The 27,563-nt window shown below is 50.3% G+C and overlaps 1 protein-coding gene across 1 annotated transcript; it reads right to left on the reverse strand.

The window, feature by feature from the left end:
- Window positions 1–558: 558 nt before the first annotated feature.
- On the reverse strand, window positions 559–24,720 carry CLCN7 (chloride voltage-gated channel 7). The gene is made up of 25 exons (XM_054995303.1): window positions 24,562–24,720; window positions 20,953–21,024; window positions 20,725–20,796; window positions 20,412–20,474; window positions 19,833–19,965; window positions 18,577–18,686; window positions 17,936–18,016; window positions 17,150–17,212; window positions 16,255–16,338; window positions 15,059–15,152; window positions 14,440–14,504; window positions 14,201–14,317; window positions 13,904–13,958; window positions 13,054–13,114; window positions 11,489–11,627; window positions 10,680–10,773; window positions 8,738–8,904; window positions 8,394–8,445; window positions 7,465–7,592; window positions 6,725–6,810; window positions 6,196–6,328; window positions 4,607–4,666; window positions 3,457–3,633; window positions 3,245–3,325; window positions 559–1,866 (listed from the first exon to the last, which is right to left on the reverse strand). Exons 1-25 carry the CDS (start codon window positions 24,673–24,675, stop codon window positions 1,780–1,782), a joined length of 2,388 nt encoding a protein of 795 aa, XP_054851278.1. The 5' UTR covers window positions 24,676–24,720; the 3' UTR covers window positions 559–1,779.
- Between the last annotated feature and the right edge of the window lie 2,843 nt (window positions 24,721–27,563).

Consider the following 27,563-nt stretch of genomic DNA (forward strand, 5'->3'; position numbering starts at 1 on the left):
TCCCTCTTTGTGGGATTCAGTTTAAGTCGACTCTGTTTCAACCATCCAGTCGCGGCCTCCAAAGCTTTAGTCAAGGGATCTGGAGCAGAGTTGGGTTGACTGTCCATCATCAGATCTAAGGCTGCCTTTAGTGGCAGCAAAAATCATTTGGGAACACTAAGGAAGTCAGGGAGGTCCATGGGATAATAGGTAGGAGCCATTATAGATGTTACCGCATACATCCCTGTGCTACTTCTAAGAACTATCAGAAGCCCCAATATGAAGACAGAAGCAAGCCTGATTTATTCCAGGGTTTCTTGGCACAAATTTAGGTTTGCCTTCTGCAGAATTTACAGCTATTGTAAATTTACAGACTCAACACATCCAATGTTAACAGATGGTTGCTGTACTCTCCCTTTCAGTTTTGCTGCCAACCCCACTCAAATCTGCACAGAGCAGTTACTGAGGACATTTTTTGTCGCGCGTCTGTGTATGTTTCCAGGCCTTCTGAAGAACCATCTCATCACTGTGCAATATCAAAGAAAGACAAAGCACGCCAAGCGCAGGAAGAAACAAACAAAAAGTATAAATAGGTTTTTATTCCAGCACAAAAAGGTATATTTTCAACTGTGGTGGCTCACATTAAGGAAAAGAGCCTAGGAGACAGGCAGGCAGGCCGGCAGCTGACAACCAAGACCCCCAGGGCAACAGGGCAGAGGGGCTGGGGACTGCTGCCTGCCCAGGGAGGCACACCCTGCCCCTCCATCTAGCCTGTCTGGTTTCCTCTCCTCCTTGCAGACAGGCTGGGGACAGGCTGACATGGCTTCCAGCCCCTTGCTGAGTGAAGAAGCTCGCCCTCTGCTATCAAGATATCCTGCGCTAGGAGTTCAAGGCCTCAAGCAGCTCCCAGAGGAACTTCAACAACCCAGGAAAATCCATCGGGACAGACAGAGATAGGAGAGGCACCTCCCTTCTGCAAGCAGGTAGAGACTTCCAAGCCAGAGAGAGGCTGCAGAAACACATGCCAAGGAAGGCAGAAACCCTGCAAGCAGTTAATGCCACCCTCCATCCTGCTCTTCAGCTGGCAATTCAGGGGGCTAAATGCCTTAAGGTTTTCCCCAGTCAGCCCCAGAAATGCTAGGAAAGGTGAGAAGATTCTGATTGTGGGGGCTCTCTGCAAAGGAGGCATGGAGAAAGACAGAGCTGGGGCTGCTGCCAGGACAGGCCACCCCCAACCCTCCCCTGCATGGTGTTGGGGTCAGGAGAGGAAGACAGGCATGTCTGGGATGACAGGTTGCCAAGTGGGGTCAAAGTCATCCTTCGTACACACATGGATACTCAGCCATGGGAAGGAAGCCCCAAAGCCTTAGGAAACTCCAGCCAAGATTCTCTGGGCTGGCTCTGTACAGGTCAAGTCCCAGACCTGAGAAGGGCAACTGGAAAGAAGGCACAGTTGGCAGGAGCTGGGTAAGAGGAAGGCCTGCTCAGAACTGGGCCGCGACAGAAAGGGCACTGCTAGGAAAGTGCTTCTTCGAAAACCCTCCAGAATCCCACTGCGGTTCCACCATGATGCCTACGGCCTACTTGATCCTAAGAACATGAGACAAGAGGAAGAGGAGGAGAGAGAGGGAGGCAGCCCTGAAGGAAAACCAACAGCCCCTAGGGGGAGGCCAGGGGCACATGGTGAGATGCTAGAGGCAGGGCACAGGTCAGCTTCCCTCATAGCAGCCTCTCACGAGCAGCAGGGCTGGGCCATAGGGAGACCATGATGTACAGCAAAGCCTTGGGACACCGGGGCGGTCATGTCTGAGCCAGGGACAGCTCCTCCAAGCCCTCTTTCCCCATTCGATATCTGGCCAAATCCTTCCTGGTGACCAGTCCAACCACCTGCAGGGAAGGAGGGAAGCACATGGTAAGAAGCAGCCCAAACGGACCTCAAGAGCTCCTCTCCCATTCCTAAGTTCCTCCAAACACGAGTGGTTTAGAGGCGGCGGATGTAGGACGACATCCATTTAGGCCCGGGAGGAGAATGCGCCCAGAAAAGACTGCAGGAGAGAAGAGGCCGGTGTTATGATGGAATGGGACTCAAAGTAGCCTACTGCGCTGTTCTCCCTTCCTCTACCTTATCCTCACAACATCCTCTTTGTGAGGTAGATAAAGCCGAGAAGGTATGACTGGCCCAAGATTAGCCGGTGGGCTTCCATGGCTGAGCGGGGGTTCGAACACAGTTGTCCTAGGCCCTAATGCACACTAACCACTACACCTCCTTATCCTACCTGAGTAAAATTGGCTGTAGTTTCTTCATACACCACGGATTCTTAAAGGACACTGACCTGGGGGTGGGAGCACGATGAGTTGCCAAAATGCTCACAAAACATTCAGCAACAGCTTTGCGAGAGAGTTGCCAGGACAAAAATCGGGAACTAAAGAGCACTGAAGGGCTTTTTAGTCTTGAAGGGAAAGAGTTGACTATGGGGGAGAAACAATGGAGGTTCTGTGGTGTCACATGCAGGGGAGCAGAGAGAGTTTCACAGAAGACTCTTAACAGTGCCAGCGAATGAGATTATTCAGCAGGAGGTTCAGGGCAGGAAAAGAAAGGAGGCATGTTTCATGACAAGTACCTTCAGACTGTGGAACAAAATGCCACTAGTAGTAGTATTGGCCCTGGCAGAGACAGATTTAGAACAGCGCTGACCCAATTCATGACAGAAAAAAGGTGAATCAATAGCAGTTGTTATCAAAGGCAACTAACTGGATCCTCTTTGTACAGAGGTTGCATCTCTCTGAACATGTCTCAGGGCATAAACAGGAAGAAGGCACCAACTTCAAACCTTGGGAATGGGCTTTCCAAAAGCACGTAGTTGGCTGCCACTGAAAACTGGATTCTCAGCTCAAACTCTGGGGTCAGTTTGTGTCCATTTCCACCATATTGCTTAATCTCTTCTGCTTTGTGTCTGTCCTTAGAACCAGACAGCCAGTGTGGTATAGTGGTTAGAGTGTCAGACTAGGATCTGGGAGACACAGGCTTGAATCCCTGCTCTGCCACGGAAGCTCACTGGGTGACCTTGGGCCAGTCACACCCTCCCTCAACCTTCCTCACAGGGTTGTTGTGAGGATAAAATGGAGAAGAAGGAAATGATGCCAGCAGCTTTGGGTCTCCGCTGGGGAGAAAGGCAGGGTATAAATGAAGAAAATAAATAAGCCAGCTACAGAACCTTCTTGGAGTGCAGAAAGCACCCCCTCCAGTTCATTCACCTTCACTCACCTGGTTTTGATTGTCGACCACCACCAGGTGGCGCAAACCCAGTGCCCGGAACAGCTTGAAGACCCTTGGGAGGGAGGCCTCCTGTAACAGAAAGCAGATGCCATGTTGGGTGGGGCTGCTCCCAGCAAAGAGAGTTCCCCCATAGTGGATTCCTGTACAGTTCCCACCCACCCCTTTAAGCTGTGCCCTGCCCTGGCACATGTGGGCCCCACCTGAGGCACCGTGTAGGGTGAGGGGTTCATGAATTCCGTCAGGTCCATCATGCACTCGCGCTCATCCTGAGAGACGTGGATGGACTGGATAGGAGGGAAGCGGGGGTAGGCATCCCGGAAGTCCTTCAGCTTCAGCCGCCGATGTACCAAGGACAGGCTGGTGCGCTCCACAAAGACCTGCAGGATGGAAGGCAGAAGCCCACGGTGGGTTTCCCACAGGGGATCCCGCCCCCCATCTCAAGCTTCAAATCCCCCAGGAAGAACATCTGGAGTAAGCTCAGAGAGAGGGAGGGGCCTGGAGAAGGCAGCCTGGATAAACTTGCCAATGGACTGGAAGAGAAACCCAGCCTGCCTGGCTCTTGGGCCTTTCCAAGGAGACTGAAGGGCAGAAAGCAGCATATGGCAAGTATTTCTTCTTTTTAAAGCCATAATTCGATCAGTCAGCAAATTACACAGAATTCGAGTTATCAGGAAAATGTTTAAAATAAATGAGGTTTGGCTATTTAATAAACCACGATGGAGCTGCATTTCGAGTGTAGCTTTTTCAGTGACTTCAAAAGAAAGGGTAACCCATCTGTTTGTGAAGTTACCAGTAAAAGATGGGCTGCTGATAATTTTAAACTGAGAGGAAATTTTGTCCAGGATCAAGAAGTCTCAGATCTTAACAGCACGGCAACTAGTGCTGTTTGCACAACGAACACAGACACACGGCTACACTGAACAGCTGGCAACTCCAAGCCCGGGTCTCTTGCCCTGCAGATAGATGAGACTGTGGGACAGAACCACGGGGAGAGACAGCCACGGGGAGAGGCATCCACACACTTCATGAAGCTGCAAGATCAGCCTCCCGAAATCTCCATCTGTCAGAAAGTCAGTGGAGGCTAGTCCAGTCAGACACGGTGCCACAGAGAAAGAGATTCAAGGGAGTAGGAGAAGATGCTCAGGGAGGACCAGCCAGCTGAGGCCTCTGCACCGCAAGGGCTCCCTTAGCCAGGCTGGGAAGGTGGGAGTAAGCACAGCACAGACAGGAGCCCTATTGTGCCCACTGCCTCTGGCCATCAAGTAGGAGGTTGGCTGTGATTCTCAGCTATATGACTCCAGCCAAGTGGGGACTTCCAGGGCAGCCTCAGGGAGCCAAAAGAGATCTTACCTTGTGCTTCAGCAGAACAATCAGCTGGGAACGTAGGATCAGCCCTCGCAGGCCCAAGGTCTGCAAGAGAGGGTTTGTCACAAGTCAGGATTGCTTCCCACCTGGGCCTGCTGCCTCCTCTGCGAGAAGCTTTCAGAAAAAACAACATTGTGGGAGCAGCCAAAGGCCCCAGGGCCAAGAAGTGGCATGGTCACACCCCACCCACACAAAAACCTGGTGGAGAGGCAGAATCCAGCCCTCATTTCTGCAGGTAAGCATGCTGCTAGTCCTCATGGGTCAGAAGACAGGCTTAAAAGAGTGTGACTGAATCTCAAAGGTCAGGGTGAGATTGGCGAGTGTGTGAGAGAGGCAGGTTAGCGCCTCAGACAAGGAGTGAAGGGCCAGGCAGTGATGGCCACAAGCCTAGATGGCTTTAAAAAGGGCTGAAACATTCGTGGTGAGGCTACTGGCTGGGGAATGGGAGGGAACGCTCACATTTGGAGGCAGCAAACCTCTGGATCCCAGTGCTGGGACACAGCATCAGGCAAGTGTTTTGGCTGCTGTGTGATATATGAAGCTGGACTAGATGGGGCACTGGTCTTTCCCAACAGGGCTGCTCTGATGACCTGGGAGAAATCAACAGCAGCCTGTACATGGGCTTTCTCTGTGGTGGCCCCTACCCTGTGGAACAGCCTGCCTGAGGAGGTCAGGAGAGACCCCACACTCCTGACTTTCCGCAAACAATGCAAAACCAAATTATTCAAAAAAGGCTTTTTACTCAGCTAGGAGGGCGGTATTGTAGGGAGGGGGTCTCAGATGTTTCTCTAATGAGGTAGGGACCATAGACTTCACCATTATGTTGCCTTACATATTATCTGTTGCGTTAAATATCTACCCCTATATACTACCTGTGCTTCATGTTGCCTAATGTCAGTCCTAGAATTGATTATGTTCTGTTCCAGCAATTCTTCAACCCAGTATTGGATCCTTGCTAATGCTATGTCTTTGTAAACTTGTATTCATTTACCCTATGGCATTGTTTACGAAAATGTCCTTGACACTGTATGGAAATGCCTGCCCTTGTCCTTGCTACTGATTGTACTAATCCCACACTATGTAATCCGCCTTGAGTCTCAGTGAGAAAGGTGGACTATAAACAACATAAATAAATAAATAAATTGAACTGTGATAGTTGTGTGCTTCCCAGCTCCTAGTGGAGAAAACTGCATTTCCTGCCTCCATCTTCAGCAGGACTGAGGCCTCCATTCTGGGATATTCCTTCTCCCCCCCGCCCCACCCCCGCAAACTTGTTTCTATAACCATGCTGCACCAGACAAAAAATGTTCCTGGGTTTTATTCTGCACCAATTTTACAGTATTCCCTCTACAACAGACACTGACCGTCCTTACAGGGCTGTTGTAAGAACTATGGAGATGATGGCTTAGAAGCTCCTAGTGCCAGGAGAAATCACAACTGTTCAATGGAATGGATATGGGGGAGTACAAAAGTATTCTGAACCCCAAAGGGTGTTTGGACTCATGACTAGGATGACCGAATGGGTGCCAGATCAGAGCCCCCGCCCCATGCAGAGAGTGCCAAACCTCACCCACCTGCTTGGCATCTGGGACGCTCTCTACCACCGGGAACCCATTGTGGTTGGAACTTGTGTCACTGAGAATGTCCACAATGGTGCCCACTTTCTCCACCCGGCGCAGGCAGGTAACTGGAGTGCTCATTACCTCTCTGTGGAGGAAAGACACCCCCCCACACACACCAAGGTTCTCAAACAAGGCCAAAATTGTGTCAGGAGTTTTGCATACAGAACAGAAGAACATGTGATACCCCCCGCCCTGCCCCTGTAAAATGAGGAAAGGCTTCGAAGACCAGACTGCACTCTGGGAAAACACATCTTGTCCCACAGATTTTCAAGTGCCTCCTTTGTTGGCCAGACTGGAATGTGTGACTCTTTAGCTATTCTTTTGCCACTAACTTCCTGCCCTACCCATCCCCCACCCCCACCCTGGCAATCAACTTTGGAGCACCAACGTCTAAACACATCGCTCAGAGGAACAGATTGCAGGTGGTTCTCCTCCCACCATGCCACCTGTGGGCTCCCATGAGGCTGGGCCCCTGGCTTACCTGGCAGTGAGCGAGTGTGAGGTGACAGGTGCTTCCCAGTGCAGGAAGGGGACGCTCTGCAGCTGAATGTGCATGTCATACAGGCCCTGGAGTGGTGAAAAGGAAGAAAAAGAGGGCACCATCTGAGGAGGGAGCAGGGCACAGTGTTTAGGGGAGGGAGACAAGGTAGGAGTCCCAAGAATCAGTGAGAGTCCAGCTCATCTCAGCCAGGAGCTCAATGTGGGGTGGGGGCTTTAAAGCTCAGCCTCCTGCTTGGGGGGGAGCTAACTGTATTGGCTGACTTCAGCGATTAATGGAATGCAGTCAGGCAGAACAAGCTCAGAGCTCTTGAAAGCCGCTCTGCTGGCAGGACAGCTGTGGCTGGGTGCATCTCCTACAAACACTCCTTGCAAGGACAGGAGGTGGGCAGAATTAAAGGGCTTAGCTGTTTTGTTTTTTTTAAAGCGGGATACCAGGCCTTAATATTCCAAATGTGGTCAGAAGCCAGAGGGGAATGTGAACAGGATATTTGGGCAGCCAGCCAGCCAGGCTCCTGCCACACACAGCACAGATGCAAACAGCCCCAGGCACCTCTCCACTTTTCTCTCTATCCAGTCTTTCGACCAGATTGCTCAAGAGGGCTAACAGACTCCCCCTGACACCAGTTCCGGCCATCCCAGCAAAGAATGCCAAGGAGCCCAGCCACTCAACCTCTCAGCCAACAGCCAGCCCACACTTCCTTGGGGCCGGCGCCTTCCTACCTCGACGAAATAATCCCCCACGATCTTGGCTGTCATGAGCACCAGCATGATTGGGAAGCCATAGGTGACGTTGCCTGTCGCCTCCATCATGATAACCGTCAGGCTCAGCGTCATCCGGACAATCCCCCCTGGGAACACAGGCACGGCTTTCTTCCCATGTCTCCTCCAACAGGAATGCCAGCCACCCCTGCCCTCTGCCTTAACCCACTAGCTCAGGCTTCGGGTTGCCAGAACCACCCACAGAGGAAAGGAAAGGGCTCACCACCACGTTATGTTCACCAGCTCGCTACCAGCCCCCTCCAGCCCTCCCCTGGGAGGCTTCAGAGTTCCCACCCGCTTTAGCTTGCATATGGCCACTTTTGAGGAAGCAGCCCTGAAGTGCGGGTTCTCCAGCGGCACTGTTGTGCTGAACCCCCATGAATACATTTTGAACCCAGACATGTTCTTCTTTACAAGGGCCGGGAAGAACCACCACGGTTAGACAAGACCTAAAGAAAGCATTCCAGTTGAGCATGCGGTCCCCGAAGGCAAAACTGGTCTGAAGCCAGCGCCTCTCTCCTCCCCGTGCAAACACACACACCCTCCCCAAATTTGGCATTCTTCTTTTGGTGTCTCATCCTATGCATCTTCTGGAAAGAAGCAAGGCATTTGTATTCAAGCAAATTTTTAATGACAGCAGAAGGAAGGCAGTTAGTGCCACCCTGAGCCCCTGGGAGGGGGCAGCTTTGGCACCCCAAGCAAACAAATTCCGCCCCCAGGAAACTGATCCTTAAAGGGCACATCCAAGCAAATTGAGGAAAGCTTTGATTTGGGCAGCCTCATTTCCAGGCAAGCAAGAAGTCCCCAGAGCAGGCTGCCCAGCCTTCCAACCCCCTCCCTCTCCTTGTCTCCACAAATTACTACAACCTCCACCCCCACGCAACACTCACCCAACTGAGCAGCAGCTCCCATCAAGGCGTATTTCCCTGGGTCAGCCCAGATCTAGAAGTCCAATGCATAAGAGGGGCACAGTGGCAGTCACAGATCAGCAGGGCTAAAGGTGTGTTTGGGGGCGGGGATTCCACCCTGCCCTCCCCAAAAGATCCCTTTACAGAACACCTTTCATCAGAGCCATGTGGAAGCACCAGAGGTAGGTGTTGACTACCAGCCCCTGGCCAGACAAAGACCCAATACCCCTCATTCCCCCACCCCAGCCCCATATTCCCTCTTCTGCCCCAGTGACAGCTCTTCATGCCACCCGAAAGGGGAACAAACCATACAGAGAAGCACCTACCCAGCCACTGGTGTAGGATAAGGAGATGCCAAAGAGACGGCCCCAGGCAGCCCCGATCAACAGCGAAGGGATGAAGACCCCAGCAGACACCGTCAATCCGTAGGTCCAGCAAGCCAGGAAGAAATAGGCCAAAGTGAACATGCCTAAGGTCATGGGGTTATAGGTCCCTGGCGAGGAGGGAGAAAGAGCATCACACTCCACAGCCCTGGACTGGCAGCAAAGCCACCTCCTTCTGTCTCTTCCAAGACAGTCATGCTTGGGACACTCATCCACGAGGCTTAAGATCAGAAAGTCACATTTACATAATACACAAAAAAGCCATCTTAGAAGGTTTTTTTTAACTCGTGAAAGCGCATGCAAGGCGCAGAGTTACACAGAACTCTCCCTGAGAGTGAATCAAAAAGCAAGTAAATCACTGCTATGCACTGAGCAGAGGTTGAAAGAGAGCCACGAAGGGTTGTGTGATCCAGAAGTTTGTTTACTGCCCATGAGTGAATGGACTCACTGGCTAATGCTCTATGAGTGGGATTCAGCGAGCTGCCAGCAAAAGACTCCAAGCCTTGCGGATCTTTCCCATGTTCATGTTCCTTGAGCAGTCCTTCGCAACCTTGGCAAGGTCAGTTTCTATGGTTGTGAGAGGCTGCAGCAGGAAGAAGGAAGGGGACGAGATCTCCTTTCCTGCCTCTTTCATCAGTGGAGCAGCACCAACTGAAGAGGAAAAAGACTGATTTCACCCCTTTCCCCCTCTTCAGAACAGCCCTGGCCACTGGGGGTATTCATGCTTGTAGGTCCTGTAACCCCTGGAATCAACTTTCCCAAGACTGGAAGGGCAGCATGGGAAAGATCTGAGACTGCTGGATCCAACCTATGTTTGTACATTACGCCCTGTGTGCACTGAACCCTGAGAGGTAGGGCACCTTACTGTTTTGCCACATGAAGATTGTTGTGTACACTGAAAGCTTGCATGAGCCTTCCTGTTATTCTTTCAATTCTCTCTCTCATTCTGCAGATAAAAAGTGTCCTAAACCCAAGCCCCCTATGCAGTGCCAGCGGAGCAGGCTTAGATGGTGGGGGCCCTGTGCTTTTAAATAGCTCCAGAACAGAAAGGATGGGGTGGTAGTCTGTTTTCAGCAGCACCACTGCAGCTTTTGTCAAAAATCTCTGCAACAACTGGAAGCCCAGAAGCACTGCCCAGTACAGCAATTTGCATTCCCATTTTCAAGCGGTTCCAGAGCAGCTGCCCTTGATGGCTTGCCTTGGGTTCAAAAGCAAGTGGCGGATGGGTGGAGACCAAGAAGAGCTCCACATCCTCTTCTACTCTCACTTTTCAAAGCTGGGAGTCCTTTGGGATTCTTCTGCTGTGCACTCTACAGGCCGTACGTGAATAACAACCAAAGCCATCCAGCACAGAGGGATCGGAGCTCAGATCTTCGAGATCCAAACCTAGGAATCTACCCCTGCCCACATAGCTCTTCTGCTGTTCAGAAATCTTCCCCAGACAGAATTTTCTAGCTGGGAAGCACTCCAGTGCCTTTTCTTATTAAAATGTCATGTAGGGGGAAACACGTCCCAGAAGGGGCCCTGGGGCATTATGAAAGAAGCTCAGATTCCTAGATTCTTTTCAGGAACATCAGGGAATGCTTTTAAGGAAAGAGAAGCCAAAGACATCTGGAGCCCACAAAAGGTTAGGAATGTTGATTCAGGGTCAGCGTTGGCGGAGGAAATGTGTTCACTGTGGCCAATGCTGAAGCAGAGGTTGAACTGTCTCCTTTGTACTTAGAAGCAAAGGAAAGTCAAGTTTCCTCAAGGACACCTCCTGTATAAGACTGGCTCCCCAGCATAGGAAACTCAGAGCAGTCCAGGGGGGGTGTGTCTAGGGGGGAACGGGGTCTCTCTCTTGAACCATACAAGCCCAGCCATTATCCGTTGGGACATAACTGACCTGGAGGGTCATGGAAGAGGCTGACCACGCTTTTCTCAGGTGTATTGAAGAAGGCTGTGGCCATTGAGTTGTATTCTCCATCAGCACAGAACAGCTGAGGGAAGAAAGAAAAGGCAGGGGAGAGTAATGAACCTGCAGAGAGTAACAAAACTGGGGCGTGGGGGGGACCAAGCCCGCAGCAGAGCGAGCGGCTTCTTTACAACATCACCCAAGCTCCAACCCCCCCTCCCTCAAAGCCACAGAGAAAGGGGAGGGGAATGGCTCAAACGTTTTTATTTTACTTCATTTGTACCACACCTTTCTCCCCAATGAGGACCCCAACCAGTTAACAAAATTCTCCCCTTCTCCATTTTATCCTCACAGCAACCTGCGAAGTAGTTTAGGCTGAGACGGTGACTGGCCCAAGGTCACCCAGCGAGCTTCCATGGCAGAGCACAAATTCAAACTCGGTTCTCCCAGGTCCTATTCTGATGCTCAAACCACTATACCATGTTGGAGCAGTCCTGGAAGTCAGCCACCCAAGTTATGAACTCACACTTTTTGCACTCGCTGTCTGCCTCGCATATTTGTGTGATTAATCCATAATGCACCACACACACACACACACCTCCCACCAGCTCCCTATTTTCTCTGTTTTCAAGATCTTCCTGGTATGGCCTCCCAGAGGCTTAATGTACAAACGTGGGCTTCCCTCTTCCTGCCACTGACTGAACCCCACCAGCAGCCCCCTCCCCAGGGGCCACCAACCCCTTCGCAGGGAGCTTCCTGCTGCAGGCATAAACAGCACTCTCACTCCCCTGCATCCTGACCTGGAGTGGATAAGTCACCCTGTTGCCTTGGAGGGGCTGGCAGTCTTGGGAGCTGTAGATCATCACAAACCCAACTGCTGCTGTCACAGCCCCCACCAGCATGGCCTCAAGCACCTGCAAGCATGGGCGGTGGATGTACCTGAGAAGCAAACACAAAGGCAAGAGTTGCAATTAGTACAAACTGCACTGAAAGCAATGGGCATGTTTTGCAGTGTCTGCACAGACTCATGGAACGCTTTTCCAGGGGAAATCCTCCTCTCTCAAGCAGCCAGGAAAAGTTGCGGTGTCTCTTAATTTCAATGCCCCCCCACCAACAATTCTACAAGGTAATGACCAGCTTAGAGCTCTATGACTGAGTGAAGAGTTGAAGCCAGACGCAGCCAGGGGGATGAGAGGTGGAGGATCCTCAACTTCATGCGTGGCTTCTGGCCATGACTTCTGTGGGGAGCAGAATTTGGGAGTGGAGGGAATTTGGGGCTGACCTAGCAAGACTATTACGCTTTTATAGATTAGCACAAAGATCTCCTTATCAAGGTAGGATCCAGCCAGAAGGGGAGGAAGATTTCCCTCCTTGACCCTACAGATGATATGCAGAGCTATAGACTCTGAGGACAACGCTCAGGCACTCGGAGCCCTCTGGACAAAGAGCGTCACGGGGCCTGAAACTCTGCCCCACCCCAGCCCCAAGCTATTCTTCAAGGGCCAGAGAAAAATCGTGTCATCTTTGTTCCCTCTCCCCCAAAATTGTCTGGTTACAGTATGGAGAGAACTCATCCTGCCCAGAGTGGGTTACAAATCAGGCGCCAGAGGAAAATAGTCACACACCCCTCCCTGCATCAAGCTCCATTCCAGAGAGCCATTTAAATCCAGGCTTCCTGGCTGGTGGGCAGGCAGCTCTGCCTTACCCAAGGTGTCTGCCCATTCTAACAGTCACGATTCTCTAATTCCAGGGACATTTTCCAGAAGTCTTACACATCTAGCAGTTATAAGTTGCAAAAGACTGCCCCAGCTTGTTTAGCTAGGAGACAATTTGCCAGATGATTTGAGCCCTTCTGTTCTTTTTGTCCATGGTCCTGGAAATAGCCACAGCCCCTCAAAAATGAAGCCCCTCAAAAAAGAAGCTATGAAAAACAGCTTCTCCCCGGCCCATTGGACTTCTTGCAGCCAGGAAGCACCGTTTCTCCAGGCCTGGCTGCTTCCCAGGCAGGTGGGCGGCTGCAAAGCCATGCTGTTCTGATCCTGTAAAGGGAGCCCAGCTGCAAGAGAAACCATCTGGAAGTTGCCAGAAGACATCAACACAGCCAAAGCATTTGAAAATGGTATTGCAGGTTTCTGGCAAAAATGGAATTCCAGGCTGGATTACAAAAAAAAATGCCCTCAAAAGGCTAATTCAGACAAAGCTGTGAAGCTTCCTGCCAATGGCAAACTGGGGTGGGGGAGGAGGTGCTCAGCTCCAACAGCTGGAGAACAAACATCCTCCAAACACTTTTCAATAACTGTGGGCCAAAGCACAAGAATGGGTGGCTTTTCCACCCTGATTAGCACCGGTGTCAAGCGCTTATTACCTGATCCGGAACATCGTCAGCCAGTAGTTCAAGGCATTGAACACTGCGCCAAGAATTCCACCTGCAGCCGGGAGAAAGGAAAGATCTGGGAATGTACGAGCATCACTGCTCATGCGCAAGTTGGGGAGAGGAGGGCAAAGTGCAGGAGAATCTGCTAGAGATGCTATGGCCCTGTGGGAATTAAGCCGTTCCCTGAAAACAAGGTAACTTTGAAAGATGAATTCTGGTGCCTTAGTTGTAGGGCAGAAAAAAACCCTCCCCACCTCCTTGGAGCATTGGCGGCCAGGAAAATCCGTCCATAACATTTTTATCCTGCTCCTCCTAAGTTTTGTCCTCACCATAGTCCTGTGAAGTAGAGTATGTCAAGAGAGAGTGGCTGGCTGGAGCTCATCTGAAGAGATTCAAGGCCTCAGTGGAGATTTGAATCTTAGTCTCCTCAGACACAGGCCAATGCTCTAACCACTACACTGCTTCGGCCCTTGCTGGCATGAAATACCACAGGGCCACCCAGAAAATCCAGAGCCATGCCCCAATTTCCAGAACAGTATGGGGCTAGAGCCAGACCCAATCGGGACAGGGTTTCTTCAGAATTAAAATGCTGGATTCTGTGTGGAATGGCAGCCATGAAGGCACACAGCAAAGATACTCTTTACCCTTAGGAAAAGGACCACTATGAAACCACGCCACCTGCAGAGAGCTATTTTTGTTAACAGCTGCACAGTCACACCATCTTCCATTTCCAGCCAGTGACAACTTTGCCCATCACACAGCCAGGGGGAGCCTCCTGATTTGACAGCTTACAGGAACCCCCAAACTTCACCCTGTTCTGAAAAGGCTGAATTGTTCTTACCCACTACTCCCATGAGTATGAAGATTGGGATTTCTTGGATCGTGTATCCCATCTTCTGTTAAAACAAAAAGAAACAGAAGGTGGTGTGAGATCCAGGGACTGAGAATGCTTCCTACGGAAACGGCAGCCCTTTATGGGGCGGATACTGCCGCCATTGCGTGCACACACACGCGCGCACCCACCCACCCCGACAACTTTTCCTCACAGCCACTGAATTACTCTACTGGATTCTCAGAGGAGGAAGAAGAGGGTGGTTTTCCACCCGCCAGGTGAATCTTATGAAGGTGTGGCCTTTACCTCAGAATCAAAGCGGCCAAAATTGATGAGCCCCGGGCTGGACAGATCCCATGGGTTACCGTGGTAGATGCTCAGTATGGAATTCAGAGTGAAGGTGGAGATCATGGAGGCAAAGAACTGCAGGAAGAGAAGCAGCAAAGCGATCATGGCCCATGACAGCCGGTGGCCAATTTGTGCCTGGCTTCCCGTTCCCCCACTGAAGGATCACCCAAGGTGGGCAACTAGAAAATCGCACTCACAATCCTCCAGGTCAGGAACTGGTTCCAAAAGGAAGCACCTTCTTCCAAGCTGAACAGAACGCCACCTAGCCAAGGGAAAGGGAAAGTGAGGCAGTGGCTTCGCCCCTTGAGGTACACTCACCCACACGCCCAAGTCCACCACAGGTGGCTTTGCGACATCAGGGAATGAGGGCCCTCAGGGAGAGTCCACTCTGTTCCAAGAGAGCAACCTCTTGGATGCCAACTTGCCACAAGAGGCTTCCCTCCAAGACAAAGCAGCCAGGGGTCCACAATCCAGCTCAGAGCAGAGCTTGCCTAACAAACCCGCCAGGTCATCTGTGCATCTGCTGGATGGGCACACAAGCATCCCAGTGCTGCCTAGCAGAGGGGATGTGCCCTGAGAAAAGGGCAGCCCCTTCCTTCAGATCAGCATCTAGAGGGCCAGCAGGTCAAGCTCTAGCTATCTTCCTGTCTCTTTGCCTCCCTGCTTCCCAATAACCCTTGAGAAGGGCTGGGGAGGAGAGCACCTGGCAAGAGACCCAAAGAGCCTTCCCCTTGGTTGTCTTCCTGAGATAGAAGCAGGGCAGCTCTGCTCACAGCAGTCCAGTCTAGAAAAGGCAGAGAACAGTGATGTTTTTACCAACTGGGGCTCCAAAGGCAGCCGAGACACCTGCAGCTGCTCCGGCTGAGACAAAGTCTCTCTTCTCCGTGTCTCTCCGGAAGTACTCAAAGATCTGAAAGCAAATCAAGCCCAGTTTGGACGGTTCAGCGCGAGGTTATTTCTACCTGCCCCCTCAACTGAAAACAGCATCCAGGACAGCTCAAGAAGAAAAATACAAAATGCCACGTTAACATCACACAGGCCAAAGGGCTCAAAAACAAATTCTGAAATGCCGTGTAAAATAAAGTGCAGCAAAACCAGGAGGAATCAATCATCCAAGCCAATATAAAGTGGCTCAGATAGGACAAGTTGAAACTGGATCCAGACAGGACAGAGGTAATAACACTAGTTGTAATGGCCGATGCTTTAAAGGGATTGGATCCACTTGTCCTGGGAGTTGACATTTGCAGAGGAGGTTGAGAGTTGGGGTGCGGTGGGGGTGGCTCGTGGCTCCAGCCTTGCTGTTTGGAATGCAGGTTGGTTCAGGGGCCAAGAGGGCCATCTATCAGCTGCTGCATCTTGTTCACCGGCTCTCTCCTCTGCTAAACTCAACTGATCTGGCCATGATGAGACCTGCCTTGGTCACCTTGCAGTTGGATTACTGTAATGTGCTCCCTGAGGATGTGAGGGGTATGCACTTTCTAAATGCATCTGATGAAGAGAGCTGTGGTTCTCAGAAGCTTATGCCTCAATAAAGTTGGTTAGTCTTAAAGGTGCTACTGGACTTTTTACTATTTTGCAACTACAGACTAACACAAGTAACTCCTCTGGATAGATGCATTCAGGAGAGGTTGGAAGGCCACTATCTGAAGGGCTTTTAATGGGGTGCAGGTGGTTTCTTGGGGGAAATTTATTTGGGGATTTCCTTATTTTGGATTTTTTAAAAATTTCGGTATTATAAGCCACTTGGAGGCACAAAAGGCAGGATATAAATAAAACAGTAAACACAGACTCAACGGAAACATCTGCGGCAAAGGAATACGACCCTTGATGCATCAACGTGACCTTGACCTGCTACACTCTCTTTGAAGGAGCCGTGCCTCAAGGTCATCATATGCCATACAGGATACTGCCCAACCAAGAACAGCATGGACTGTGCAAGTCAAGAAAATCCAGCTCAACCCACCCGCATCTGTTGCGCTGAGCACAGCCTAGCCAAACACCAAGCAACCAACCTTGAAGTCTCTTTTTAAAGATGTTGACCTTCCCTGAGAAATCCCAGCTGCAATAACGGCACCGGAGTGGATCATTGGCCCTTCCTAAAGACAAGAGAATTCAAATTTAGAGGAAGGCAGGTGGACACCTGAAGCTGTCTTCTGGAGAGTCAGCCTGTTGATTCATTGAGCCCTGTGCGCCCTTCACTCCAATGGGTGGGATCCCCAGCAGAGAAAGGGCTTTCCCAACACTGGCTATGCAAGATGATTCCAGGAAGGCTGCTCCACTTTTCTTCATGCCCCTTTCTTACTTGATGGTGGGGGCAGCTTTCTTGGAAAGCAAATAAGCCTCCAGCCACTCTAAAACAAGAGGCAGACAGCCAGGGAGGAAGATGGACTGCTTAGAACAACATTGGCGGCTCTGGTTTCTTCAAAGAGTGGCAGACAGAAGCTCCCTGGCCCTGCAGACTGCTCTGGCTAGCTGGTTTCTGATCATACAGCTGGGCCACTCCTTCCTGCATCAAAGTGATGAGAGGTGGCAAGCCAAAGACCCTCCATCTGCAGCCTCCACCCCAAGAGAGGTCACTTCCTTTCATTCACCCTCAGGGCTGAGCTGGGATTCAATTGCGGGCCCAAAACCTGCGCAGAACCCAGTCCTGCCCCCTGCAACCTCCCCATTACCATTGTTCGAGCCATCAAGTATCATTTATTTAAAAGTTCGCTATGGGATACAAATCTGGCATAAGTACATTACTACTTGGGGCAGGAGAAGCAACATTCTATCCCAGAACCCAGCCGGGAAGGTCAGGGTGCAACACTGAGGGAGTTTTGGCAGCTGCATTCTGGGAAACTCTATGCACAACAATTGGAAGAGGCTGCTAAGTAAAGCTAGAAGCTTGTTTGCCCTTCTCCTCACCTTTCCGACGGCCAGGCCTCCAACTACAGACAAGATCACTCCACAGACTTTAATCACCAGCGTCTACAAGAGAAAGCACACACAACAGCCCCCTCACCAAATGGCTGCGAGCTTAGGCACAGCACTGACTGGGTGGAAGGAAAAGATCCCACATCTTACCTTCTAGGATCTTACCAAAGTGCCATCCCAAACAAATACACCCTCTGATTTTGAGGGAAGCATCCCAAGAAAACTGATTATTTTATCTACTTATTTCCATAATTTATACCACACCTTTTCTCCCAAAGAAGCTCACATCGTTTTCCACTATTTTATCCACACAGCAACTCTGTTAGGTAGGTTAGGCTGACAGTATTTTATTTTATTTCTAGATTTTAATTTTTTAATTTTAACTGTTATTTATTGTATTTTAAATTGTGCTTTTTATGATGTTTTGACCCACCCTGAGCCCGCTTGCAGGGAGGAAGGGATATAAATCCAAGATAAATAAATAAAATGTGACTGACCCATGATCTCAGCCAGCTTTCACTGCAGAGTGAGGATTCGAATCCAGTTCTTCCACATCCTAGTATGACACTCTAACACTACACTGTGCTGGCTCCAATCTACTCCTTTCTGTTAATGTTATTTCAACTCCGCCCCCTCCCTCCCTTCCCTAGGTCTGTTCCGCTATTTGGGAACCAGCATTGGGAGAGGAGAGTCCACTGGGCCAGAACTCACACAATAAGATGGGGTGCAAAATGCAGCCTCCACAGAGCAACCCCCCTTCACTGCACAGCCTCTTACCTTCAACCGGACCACGTGGGGGACCTTCACTCCATTGAGATAGCACTTGATCTGGGGGATTCCGCTTCCAGCAGCCACAGGCTACAAACAGAGGAAATGTATTTGCTGAGCACAAGGTGGTCATTCAGTCAGCCCAATGGCTGGATAGTCAATGCCTCCTTCCCAAGAACAGAGAGACTGCTGTCATCACCGAGCCAAGAGGCAGTTTGGGGATTATATAAAATACTTATAGACTGCCTTTCCAGTAAGAGTATTCAAAGAGGGTTTAATTACTAAAAAGGTAAAAATATAAAGCTATGAAATGCAACAAAATATAAAGCGCCCCCTCCCCAATAAAACCAGGATGAAAAAGTAAACCAGCAGAAATAAACAAAACAGCAGATAATTAACAATAAAAACAGCACTGATAAAACATAAAAACACCACCAAGTTGGCTGGAAAGCAGCCAAAATAACAAAACAAACATGAGTAAAGTTCATGCAAAGCTACAGAAGACAAAATGATGAAAGGGAAGGAAAAGTGCAAGGAAAATCCAAAGTAGGGGAACAAACAGCTCCACTCTAAGTAAGGCCTACAAAGCCCAACTCAAGTATCAAGCCAACTACTATGCAGAATGAGGCACGGCTGAGGCGGCGCTTTACCTCAATGAAAGCCACAATCAAGGAGCCCACCATTACGACACCAGCATTCAGGGCGGCCCAGAGCAGCAGAGCGAAAGACAGGCTTCCTTTCTCTGTGAGCCTGTCAATATCTGACAAAGGGTGTGTGTGTTAAAGAATCTAGCCCCACATTTCAATCCTACATTGGGGCAGTGGGGTTCCAACCCATGGAGGAATATCATGTGACGCCAGATGGTCACTTCTGCTTTCACACCACCTCAAATGCTCTTTATCCAAACCGTGGGGAGAGGTTTGAGCAGGAGAACTCCAATATTTCAAGATGTTACAATCAAAGCCCCTGTGGGCCCAATTCAGCTGTTTCCCCAGCCCTGACATCTGGTCCTGCTCATCACCCATGCCCTACCCAATATTTCTAAGTCTGTTCAGCCTTGTCATTGATTGTCCTGGAGACAGACAGATGAATTTACCAGCGTTATGGAGGAATATGGTTATCTGGACATGCCCATATGTGAACCAGTAAGGCACAGGACTGTCAGACTAGGACTGAGGACCCCTAAGTTTGGGTCCCTGTTGTGCGATGGAACCTCGCCGAGTGATCCTGGCCCAGTCACAGTCTCTCAGCCTTAACCTACCCTCACAAATAATAATAGTAATAATGATAACATTCAATTTATATACCGCCCTTCAGGGCAACTTTACACCCACTCAGAGCAGTTTGTAAAGTATAATAATAACTAAATAATAACTGTGCTTATATGCCATTCTTCTAGACAGTGCCTCACTCAGAGTGGTGAACAAGTTAGTGTTATTATTATCCCCACAATACAGCTGGGGAGCTGGGGCTGAGAGGAGTGGCTTACCCAAGGCCACCTGCTGAGCTCATGGCAGTAGTGGGATTCAAACCAGTACAGTATTGATTTGCAGCCAAACCACTTAACCACTGTGCTACAGCAGTTCTGTGTGCTACAGGATGTCATTATTATCCCCACAACAAACACCCTGGGGCTGAGAGAGCTTCTAGAAGCTGTGACTGACCCAAGGTCACCCAGCTGGCTTCGAGTGGAGGAGTGGGGAATCAAACCCAGTTCTCCAGATTAGAGTCCGACCGCTCTTAACCACTACACCAAACTGGCTCTCCAGTTGTTGATATGGTGATTAAATAGAGGAAGGGAGAACAACATGAAGGTCTCACCCAGGAAGAACAGTGGGATATGAATAAAAAGTAACAACAATATACCATTTCAGTTCCTTTCCCTCTCCTTACACACAAAGGATACTGCCCTTCACCACTTTGTACTTCAATCCCGCTAAGCATTCCACAAGAATGTCAATGAAGCATGCAACGAGGCCGGTGAAAATCCCAATCAGGGCACAGATGACCCAGCGCCGGATCTCCACCGTCCGGAAGGCCTGTGGGGAAAGAGTCACTCTCAGAAGTCTGGGCCTCCTGGCCATCCATTAAGCAGACCCGTGCATGCACCATGACCCCCGAGGGATGGCAAAATGCAAGATTCGACAAGAGGTGAACACGTTAGCTGCATGAGAATCTTGAGATCCATTTGGGGACCACGACTGCACAGCTATGCTGGAGCGCGAGCAGGGTAAAGCCTGCAGGAAGCTCAGGAGTCTGAAAAGGGGCTGGGAGGGGAAGGCCTGGCAAATTGCCAGCAGCTGTTGGCGGCACGTTCAGTGCCAGCAGAAGGGCTTGTACTAAACCAGAATGAATCAAAATGATGCATGGGATGCAAGTTGGGAGCATTCTACACCTTTCCTTTATACGGTGCTTTGACTGCTAGGGCCTAGGATTTGGCCTTGTGCACTTCCCCTGCCCATCCAAATCTTCTAACCAGACTTACTGTATGGTTCCTCCTTTCCTCTTCTAGGAACAGCTGGTTCTCACAGTTATCGTAGTCCAAGCTCTGCAGATGGCAAGAAGGAGGAAAAAGTTTGACTGAAAACAGGAAGTGAGAAAAAGCGCTCGGCAAAGGAAGAGTCCGGTTTGCCCAGCAACTCAAGGAAGTGTTTTCCAGGATTGCACCACCCTATGGTACCTTCATGGGCCCATTTCTGCAAGGGAGTTTCCCACATGCAGCAACAGCCCCCAATTTCTGCCCGTACAAATCATACATGCAAGTTTCTGCCCAGAAAGAGCATAAAGTGGGCTCTCACCTCGTACTTTAGAGAGAGGAGCTTCTCGTTGTGTGGTATTTCATGGGGAAGGGAGCAAGGGGCATCCAATTCCTGTGGGACACAAGAATTACACATCCTTCGCAATCTGGGTCAAAACTGTTTGGACTCCAGACTTGGGCTTCAGGGCAAGAGGTCTACCTATGGCCCTTCTCAACTGCTGTTCAGAAAGGCCACTCTCTTCCTCTGAAGCCTTCACCACTCACTCACCAGTTCAGAGTCTTCATCAAGATATACATCGCTCAAGTGTCCAAGGCGTGTAGAAGATGACGACGGTGTGAGCTGGGGGGGGGGGCGGGGAGAGAAATGTCAGACTATTAAGCAAGCGGCCTCCCTTTCTTTTGGGGGAAGGGGGCATCCTGGAAGTAAGAGGCATTCATAGGGAGCCTCTAGCAGAAGAAATCTAACCCCCTATACCTCCTGCACAAGGCATAAAAAGAGAGACCCATGGACCACGTAACAGGCCCAGCAGCCACAAGTGGCTAGCCAGCCTCCAGAAAGTGATCAGGGAAGGGTGTGATGGTGCCAGCCAGCCCCAGGTTGCTCCACAGAGGTCCAGGCAGCCTCCAAACAGGAAACACCCCTTCACTTTTGCAGCTAATTACTCTTAAAAGACAGCTTAGCTATGTTTCCCAGACACTTTTATTTAGTTATTTCATTTACAGCCCACCTTTCTCACTGAGACTCGAGACACATTACAGAATACAAAATAATCTGGCAAGACAGCAGACAACTCCAGTTAAGAGTGTAGTAGGACTGGGGCTACAGAATAGGACAACAATGCAAATGAAAAGAAAAACAACCTACCACAATACAGAAAGTGGTTGACAAAGATGGGAGACCCTGCAGTAAGAGGAGTTCTAATCCCGTTAGAAAAATGTCCTCCTGAACATTTCTGTTTTGCACATTCTGTGGACTGACAGAAGCATGGGAGCTTTCCTGACCATCTCAGGAAGGCCATTCCACAAGGTGGGAAGCCACCACACCAGATGCATGTGAACCAGACAGCTGCCCTATTTTTAAATATCTCCCAAAAGCCTAGAGTAAAGGGAGGATCAATAGGGTTTTATGCTAAGGGATGAAAAAAGCTATGTTTAAAAAACCCTGGCCGTGTAAGAGCTCAAGAGGATCTGTGGAGGGAGCCCTTCCTGAGTTTCCAGTGAACACCAGGCTACAATGTCAGGGCTGCTTGGTCCCAGCAGCTGCACAAACCCCATTGTGTGTCCTCCCGGCAGCTCTCCACTGGCATGCACTCCCCCACAGTTGCTGTAATCCCGGCTGGCCAGGAGTCTCAACACCCCAGAAAAGAACTTGGTGTCACACACTATATTGAAGTCACTGAGCCCACCCTCCCCTCTGCCCCATGTACAAAACCACACAAGGCTACTCTCGGAGGCTTTAGGCAGAACGTTAAGGATTCCTCCCTCTTTTTTACAGCACAGGAGAGTTCATAGAACGGTCTTTGCACCTAGACCATTGCCTGGGGGCTCTGTGCTGTGTGGAGAGAGAAAGAAGGCAGTGGGGCCAGCCAAGGTCACCTAGGGGGAACTTTCTTGACAGGGGCCTTGCAAAGAAGAATGCAGGGGCCTTGCATTCCAAAGGGGAGGAGCAGGGAGCACAAGGTCCAATGCAAATCACTCGATAGCAAAAGGCCACAACCTGCTCCAGGCCCCCACTTACGCTTGCTTGGCTACCAGCATCTGAAACTTCTGTGGGCAAAGCAGTCAGGGGGCACGTCACATGCAGCAGCACAGCCAATGGGCAACTCCGAACACCAAGCCCCACACAATGATCTGTTTCGAGACCATAATGGAGGCTGGGTGTGGATTCATTTGGGCAATTAAAGTGAATGAGAAAGAGCTGAATAAGAGAACCCCGGGAGCTTTTGGAGGGGCGGGGGACCAAACTGACAGCGCAGAGGAGTGTTCACAGTTTCCAGCCTTTGGCCGTGGAGACTGACTGTAGGCTTAATGTCTCCGGAGCCTGGGAACGGCTTGGTGGCATGTGACATTCCAGCAGATAAAGCCCTGCTCTACACTGCTTTGGCTGGGGGTGCGGGGTTGCCCCAGAGACAGGTCACAAGGCAGGAGCTGAGAATACTTCACCAGACCCCCAGCTCTGAACCACTGCAGACAGGCAGGCCTCCGAGTCAAATGCTTCGGATTTGGAAGAAGATTGAAAACGATAAAAGATTGTTGAGTGTAAAGTATCTGTGTTTGTATTTTCAACATTTCAGGGAAGCTGGAACCAGGCCCACAGAAGGCAAGAAACGGGCAGATCACTGCAAGTGATAAAGCCACAGCTTCCTAGCTGGAGGTGGCAAAGAATCGGGCCCTTTGATTCAAATTTACAGTACTCATCACACGGCCCATACATACTGGTGGAGGGGGGCGGGGAACGGACCTTCTCAAAGAATTCCCTGCCAAGGGGAGGTTGGACAGATTTTTTTTTTAAAAAAAATCATAGGTAGCCCTACAAAATGGAGCAGGACAATTTTAAGCTGCCACCATATTATTGTTCTTACATAATCCTTTGCATTGATACATAATACATGTTTTCTTTTTCAAATATTAACTTTATTTTGAACATTGACTATATGTCTCTTGAAGCATTCAGATCATCAGATGTTCCGATCATTCTTAAAGATAAAGACAACTCATTTTGATGAAAGGAGAACAAAGTTTTATCTGGATCAGGCCAGCCTGATCCTGGAACAAGGATGTGTCACTGGACTCCTGTGTCCTGAGGCAAAGGCAGCAAGAAACAAATGCCTTTCCCTCCAAACATGTTGCATCAACCGCCCCACTTCTTCCACCAGCTGTTTCTCCCATTCCCAAACTAGAACCCTCAACGGAGGCAGCAATTGGATTGATGTCGGTGGATTTCCTGTGTGTCCAATGGCTTCTCCTGCCTACTACTAAATGCTGCTAAATGTGCTTTTGCCCTCCCAATCAGGGGCCACGACTCCATCAAATGCCTTACCCTGTTAGTATCTGCAGAGCACCCTTTTTCCCAGATGACCACTTTATCACACATGCAACCCTGATATGCAATGAAATCTTCCTTACCTCTCAAAGCAATATGCATACTCCCTCCCTGGTACTTGGGCAAGTCCTATAGGCACTGGGATAGCACAACCCAAACAAAGTCTTCACCCAAAAACAGCATCTTCATCCACTGGGACCCCTTCAGGCCCAGCACCACCCTGAGCCACTATGGTGCAGGGACAACGCTCCCCCCCTCCATCTCCGGCTATTCACTAAGCATCAGATGGGCCATGGCCTTCAGCACCCGGAGGAGCAAGTGGGTAGTCCCTGATGACAGAGGGGAGGCTGGTGCCCAGCCTCTTTGGCAGCCTAGAAGCCCTGCCTCTTCTCCCAGGTGCACAGGCATCCCCTTTCCCACAAACGGCAAGGCAGACACTCTGCACATGCCCAGCGGTCCCTTTAATTTCTACGTTTCACCACAGTATAAAGCTCCTGGGCACCTGCCCACCCCTGAAAAGGATCATCATCAAGAGCACTTGCTTGTGCCCGCATTCTGGCGCTCAGGCAAGGCCACAAACAGCGCACAGAGCGACAGCCTTCTCCAAGTGTTTGTGCCCGGAAAGGCCAAAACTCTGGAGACCAACCCCGTTGGTATGCGGGCGCGGCTTCCCTCTACCTCCGCATTAGCAAAGGAGATGCACTCTGCACATGCTCCAGGGCATCAGCCGCCTCTCCCTGGCACTGAAACAGACAGATTAAGCTTTGACCCCGCCTCTACTACTCCGAGAGGGCTAGACTGTTCCTGGCTGCGGAGGCTCCACCGCGCCCTTACCTGCCGGGGCTTGGAGGGGCTTGCCGTGCCATTAAGCAGCGGCGTAGTCTCTCCTTGGCCCTCCACCTCTCGCTCCCGCCCAGACCACGACACCTTCGTGGCCACATTCGCCATCACAGACCGCTGTTAGACGGCGGCGGCGGCACTGGCAGCAGCCGATCCACCGGTCATGTGATCTGTCTGCAGCCGGCGCGCCACGTGACTCTCCCATTCTCTTGGCATCGTGGGAGTTGTAGTTCCAGCAGCTGCCTGGCTCGAGGGTGCGTACGAATCTTGCCTTGTTCCCTCTACAAGGGTTTTAAAAATAATAACGGAACAAGGATAGATACGCATACATATACATATATCTAATCTATATCTATATGCATCTGTGCTCGGCGGGTGCGAAAGAGACTTCAGAAGGCTGCTGGCATGGAGAAGACAACAAGGGCCAGCCAGTCACTCTTTAGAGTAAGCAAAAACCACCAGACCCTCCCCAGCGCCGACAGGAACCTTCCCACCCACCCCCAAGTTTTCCTGCTGGAAGTCTCCCCTGTCCAGGGGCGGATCTACTATGAAACTAAGGAAGCTTAAGCTTCAGGGGGCCTAATCCTGGAGGGGCCTTGAAGCAACTTTTTTTTTAATGAATGAATTTTTCAAAAAAAATTTTTTAAGTGTTATTAAAATAAGGCTGTTTTAGTGACAGAATCATAAGCCAAGGGGTTGAAGTACTTAATACTGACCTTAGAATACGCTCTAATAATACTCGTTTCATATGGCCTCAAAATGTCCCTGTAATTGGTCAAATTTCAAAATTTTCTCTGGGGCTTGCAGCATCCAACCCCCCCCCCCAGCTGTTGCCCTATTGTGGCTGATTGAGAAGGGCCCCCCATAACAGTTCAAACGTCAGCATCCCAAAAATGTAGGTGAGCCATTGCCCCTATCACACCGTTCGTAAGGGACAGGCCTGCTTGCAGGGTCTATTCTCTGGCCTATCTACCAGGCGACCAGCAGGCTCTTGGCTCCCTCCAGGCAGGGTTGCCAACCATCAGGTGGGGGCGGGAGTCCTCCTGGAATTACAACTGATCTCCAAACTACAGAGGAACCAGTTCCCATGGAGAACATGGCAGCTTCTATGGAATCAATTCCTTGCTGAAATCCCTCTCATCCCCAAACCATGCCTAGGATTGCCAGCTCCAAGTTGGGAAATTTCTGGAGATTTGGGGGCAAAGCCTGGGGAGGGACCTCAGTGTGCATAATGTCGTAGTGTCCGCTCTCCAAAGATGCCATTTCCTTCAGAGGAACTGATCTCTGTCCTCTGGAGATCAGTTGTAATTCCGCAGGGACTTGGCAGGCCACAGCCAATAGCAGCAAGGGCAGGGGTTTGGCGGCCTTGGATGGAACTTGCTTGGTGTGACCAGATTCCTTGCTCCCTCTCTGGAGACTCATACCCTTCCTTCCTCTCAATACGGTTGAGTTCTCCACAGGAATAAATAGTACCAGCCACGGACATGCAGGAAAAAAGGAGGAGCCCAGAGCCCTTGAGAATGGTGCCTGCTCTCCATCTGCACAGCACAGTCTTGCCGTTGACTCTCTTGATTATGTTCCGGTGTGATTGCTTCATGATAATATTGGCTTCCTTCTCTGTCCCTCTAGTCTTCAAGATGGCCTCAATATGCAGAAGGGAGTGAAGAAAAGCAGGAAAAGACAAAGGGCAGCAGGTGACTCACGGCCTTTGTGCAGCTGGCTCATGCCCAGTCACTGGACTTTCCATCCTGACCAGTTTCTTCCTGGACCTGCTGAGATCACCTGCTCAGCAAATGCCTAGCATGTAATTTGCAAGCAAAGTTGGCAGGTCTGACAGGCTAACAAGGAGTGAATGGGGGCTGGTATTTAACATTTGGGCCAAGTTCCCAGGCCTGGGCCTCACTGCCTGGGAGGTCCCAAGTCCATATTAACTGGTTCTCACTCATGGCCAGATACCCCTCTCCAGTCATCCAGTAACTGCAGAAAAAACATTTTGCAACATGTGCGTGCTGGGTCCCTCGCAGAAGGGGCCCTCCTAGTGCATTGTGTTCAGTGCCATTGAAACTTTAAGATGACCATCTCCATCACTGACTGCCCCCCAACAACATAGCTTTTTCCCTCCGCTTTGCTCTTCTGCTCACCCCAACCTGCCAAAAATGACCAGGAGAAGAAGAGAAAGGAAGAACTTGGTTCAAGCAGCACAATCCAACAGGACAGATTTGGCAAAGTAGCTGCCTGCCTCAGCAAATATACCTGCCGTCCTCTGAGACTCAGAATTTACTGCAAAGCAAGACAGATTTCAGAATTACTTTTGTTCTAATCCACTGGGTTTCTTTCTTTATTTTTAATTCAAAGGGGCCGAAGCCAAACTCTGCCCTTACTAGTTGTGGCCCAACCCACAGCAACGTTTTGTCAGAAAAAAGAAAAGGAGAACGGGGAGGATCACGTTACAAGGAATTTATTACTACAGTCCTTTCCAAGTTTGTCCTTGGGGTTCCTCTTATTATATCCCAGTCATGAAAATAGCAAGCCTGTGCATGCAGTTTGCAAACAGTTCCAGTTTGGCAGCCAAAAGCAATTCAGAGAGAGAGGCAGAATGAAAAGCAGAAAGGTTAAGGGTGCCATTGGGGCACGACAAAGGGTGGAGGAGGACACAGGACAGGGAAGCACCAGGATTTTTCCTCCTGCCCTTGTTTAAAATGAAAAGCAGCCCCAGGTGACTGCTGAAAGGGGGAACAGAGTTCAGGTGAGAGTGGGGAGGGGCTGCTGAAACCCTGTCTGCCATTTTTCATTTACCTCCCAAACTGCTTTCCCACCCAGTTTTAAGTGGGCAGATGGTAGGAAGGGAAAGTTTTCCACATCCTGCCTGTCAAACTTCCATGGCTGGGTTTCATTACATTCTGAAGTGGCCAGTTCACAGCCTGCCTGACTCACAGGTTGAAGGTTCAGGAGGAGAAGGCCCCTTCAGGGCAATAAGGAGCCCCCAGCCCGGCCTG

The sequence above is a fragment of the Eublepharis macularius genome, chromosome 12, assembly GCF_028583425.1.
Source record: "Eublepharis macularius isolate TG4126 chromosome 12, MPM_Emac_v1.0, whole genome shotgun sequence".
Classification (NCBI taxonomy): Eukaryota; Metazoa; Chordata; class Lepidosauria; order Squamata; family Eublepharidae; genus Eublepharis; species Eublepharis macularius.

Coding starts and splice junctions, on each gene's coding strand:
- CLCN7 (XM_054995303.1), bottom strand. CDS start 24,675: ATGGCGAATGTGGCCACGAAGGTGTCGTGGTCTGGGCGGGAGCGAGAG. Junction 20,475..20,724: donor TCCTCTCTCTAAAGTACGAG/GTGAGAGCCCAC, acceptor TGCCATCTGCAG/AGCTTGGACTACGATAACTG. Junction 3,326..3,456: donor CACCCTACACGGTGCCTCAG/GTGGGGCCCACA, acceptor TTTCTGTTACAG/GAGGCCTCCCTCCCAAGGGT.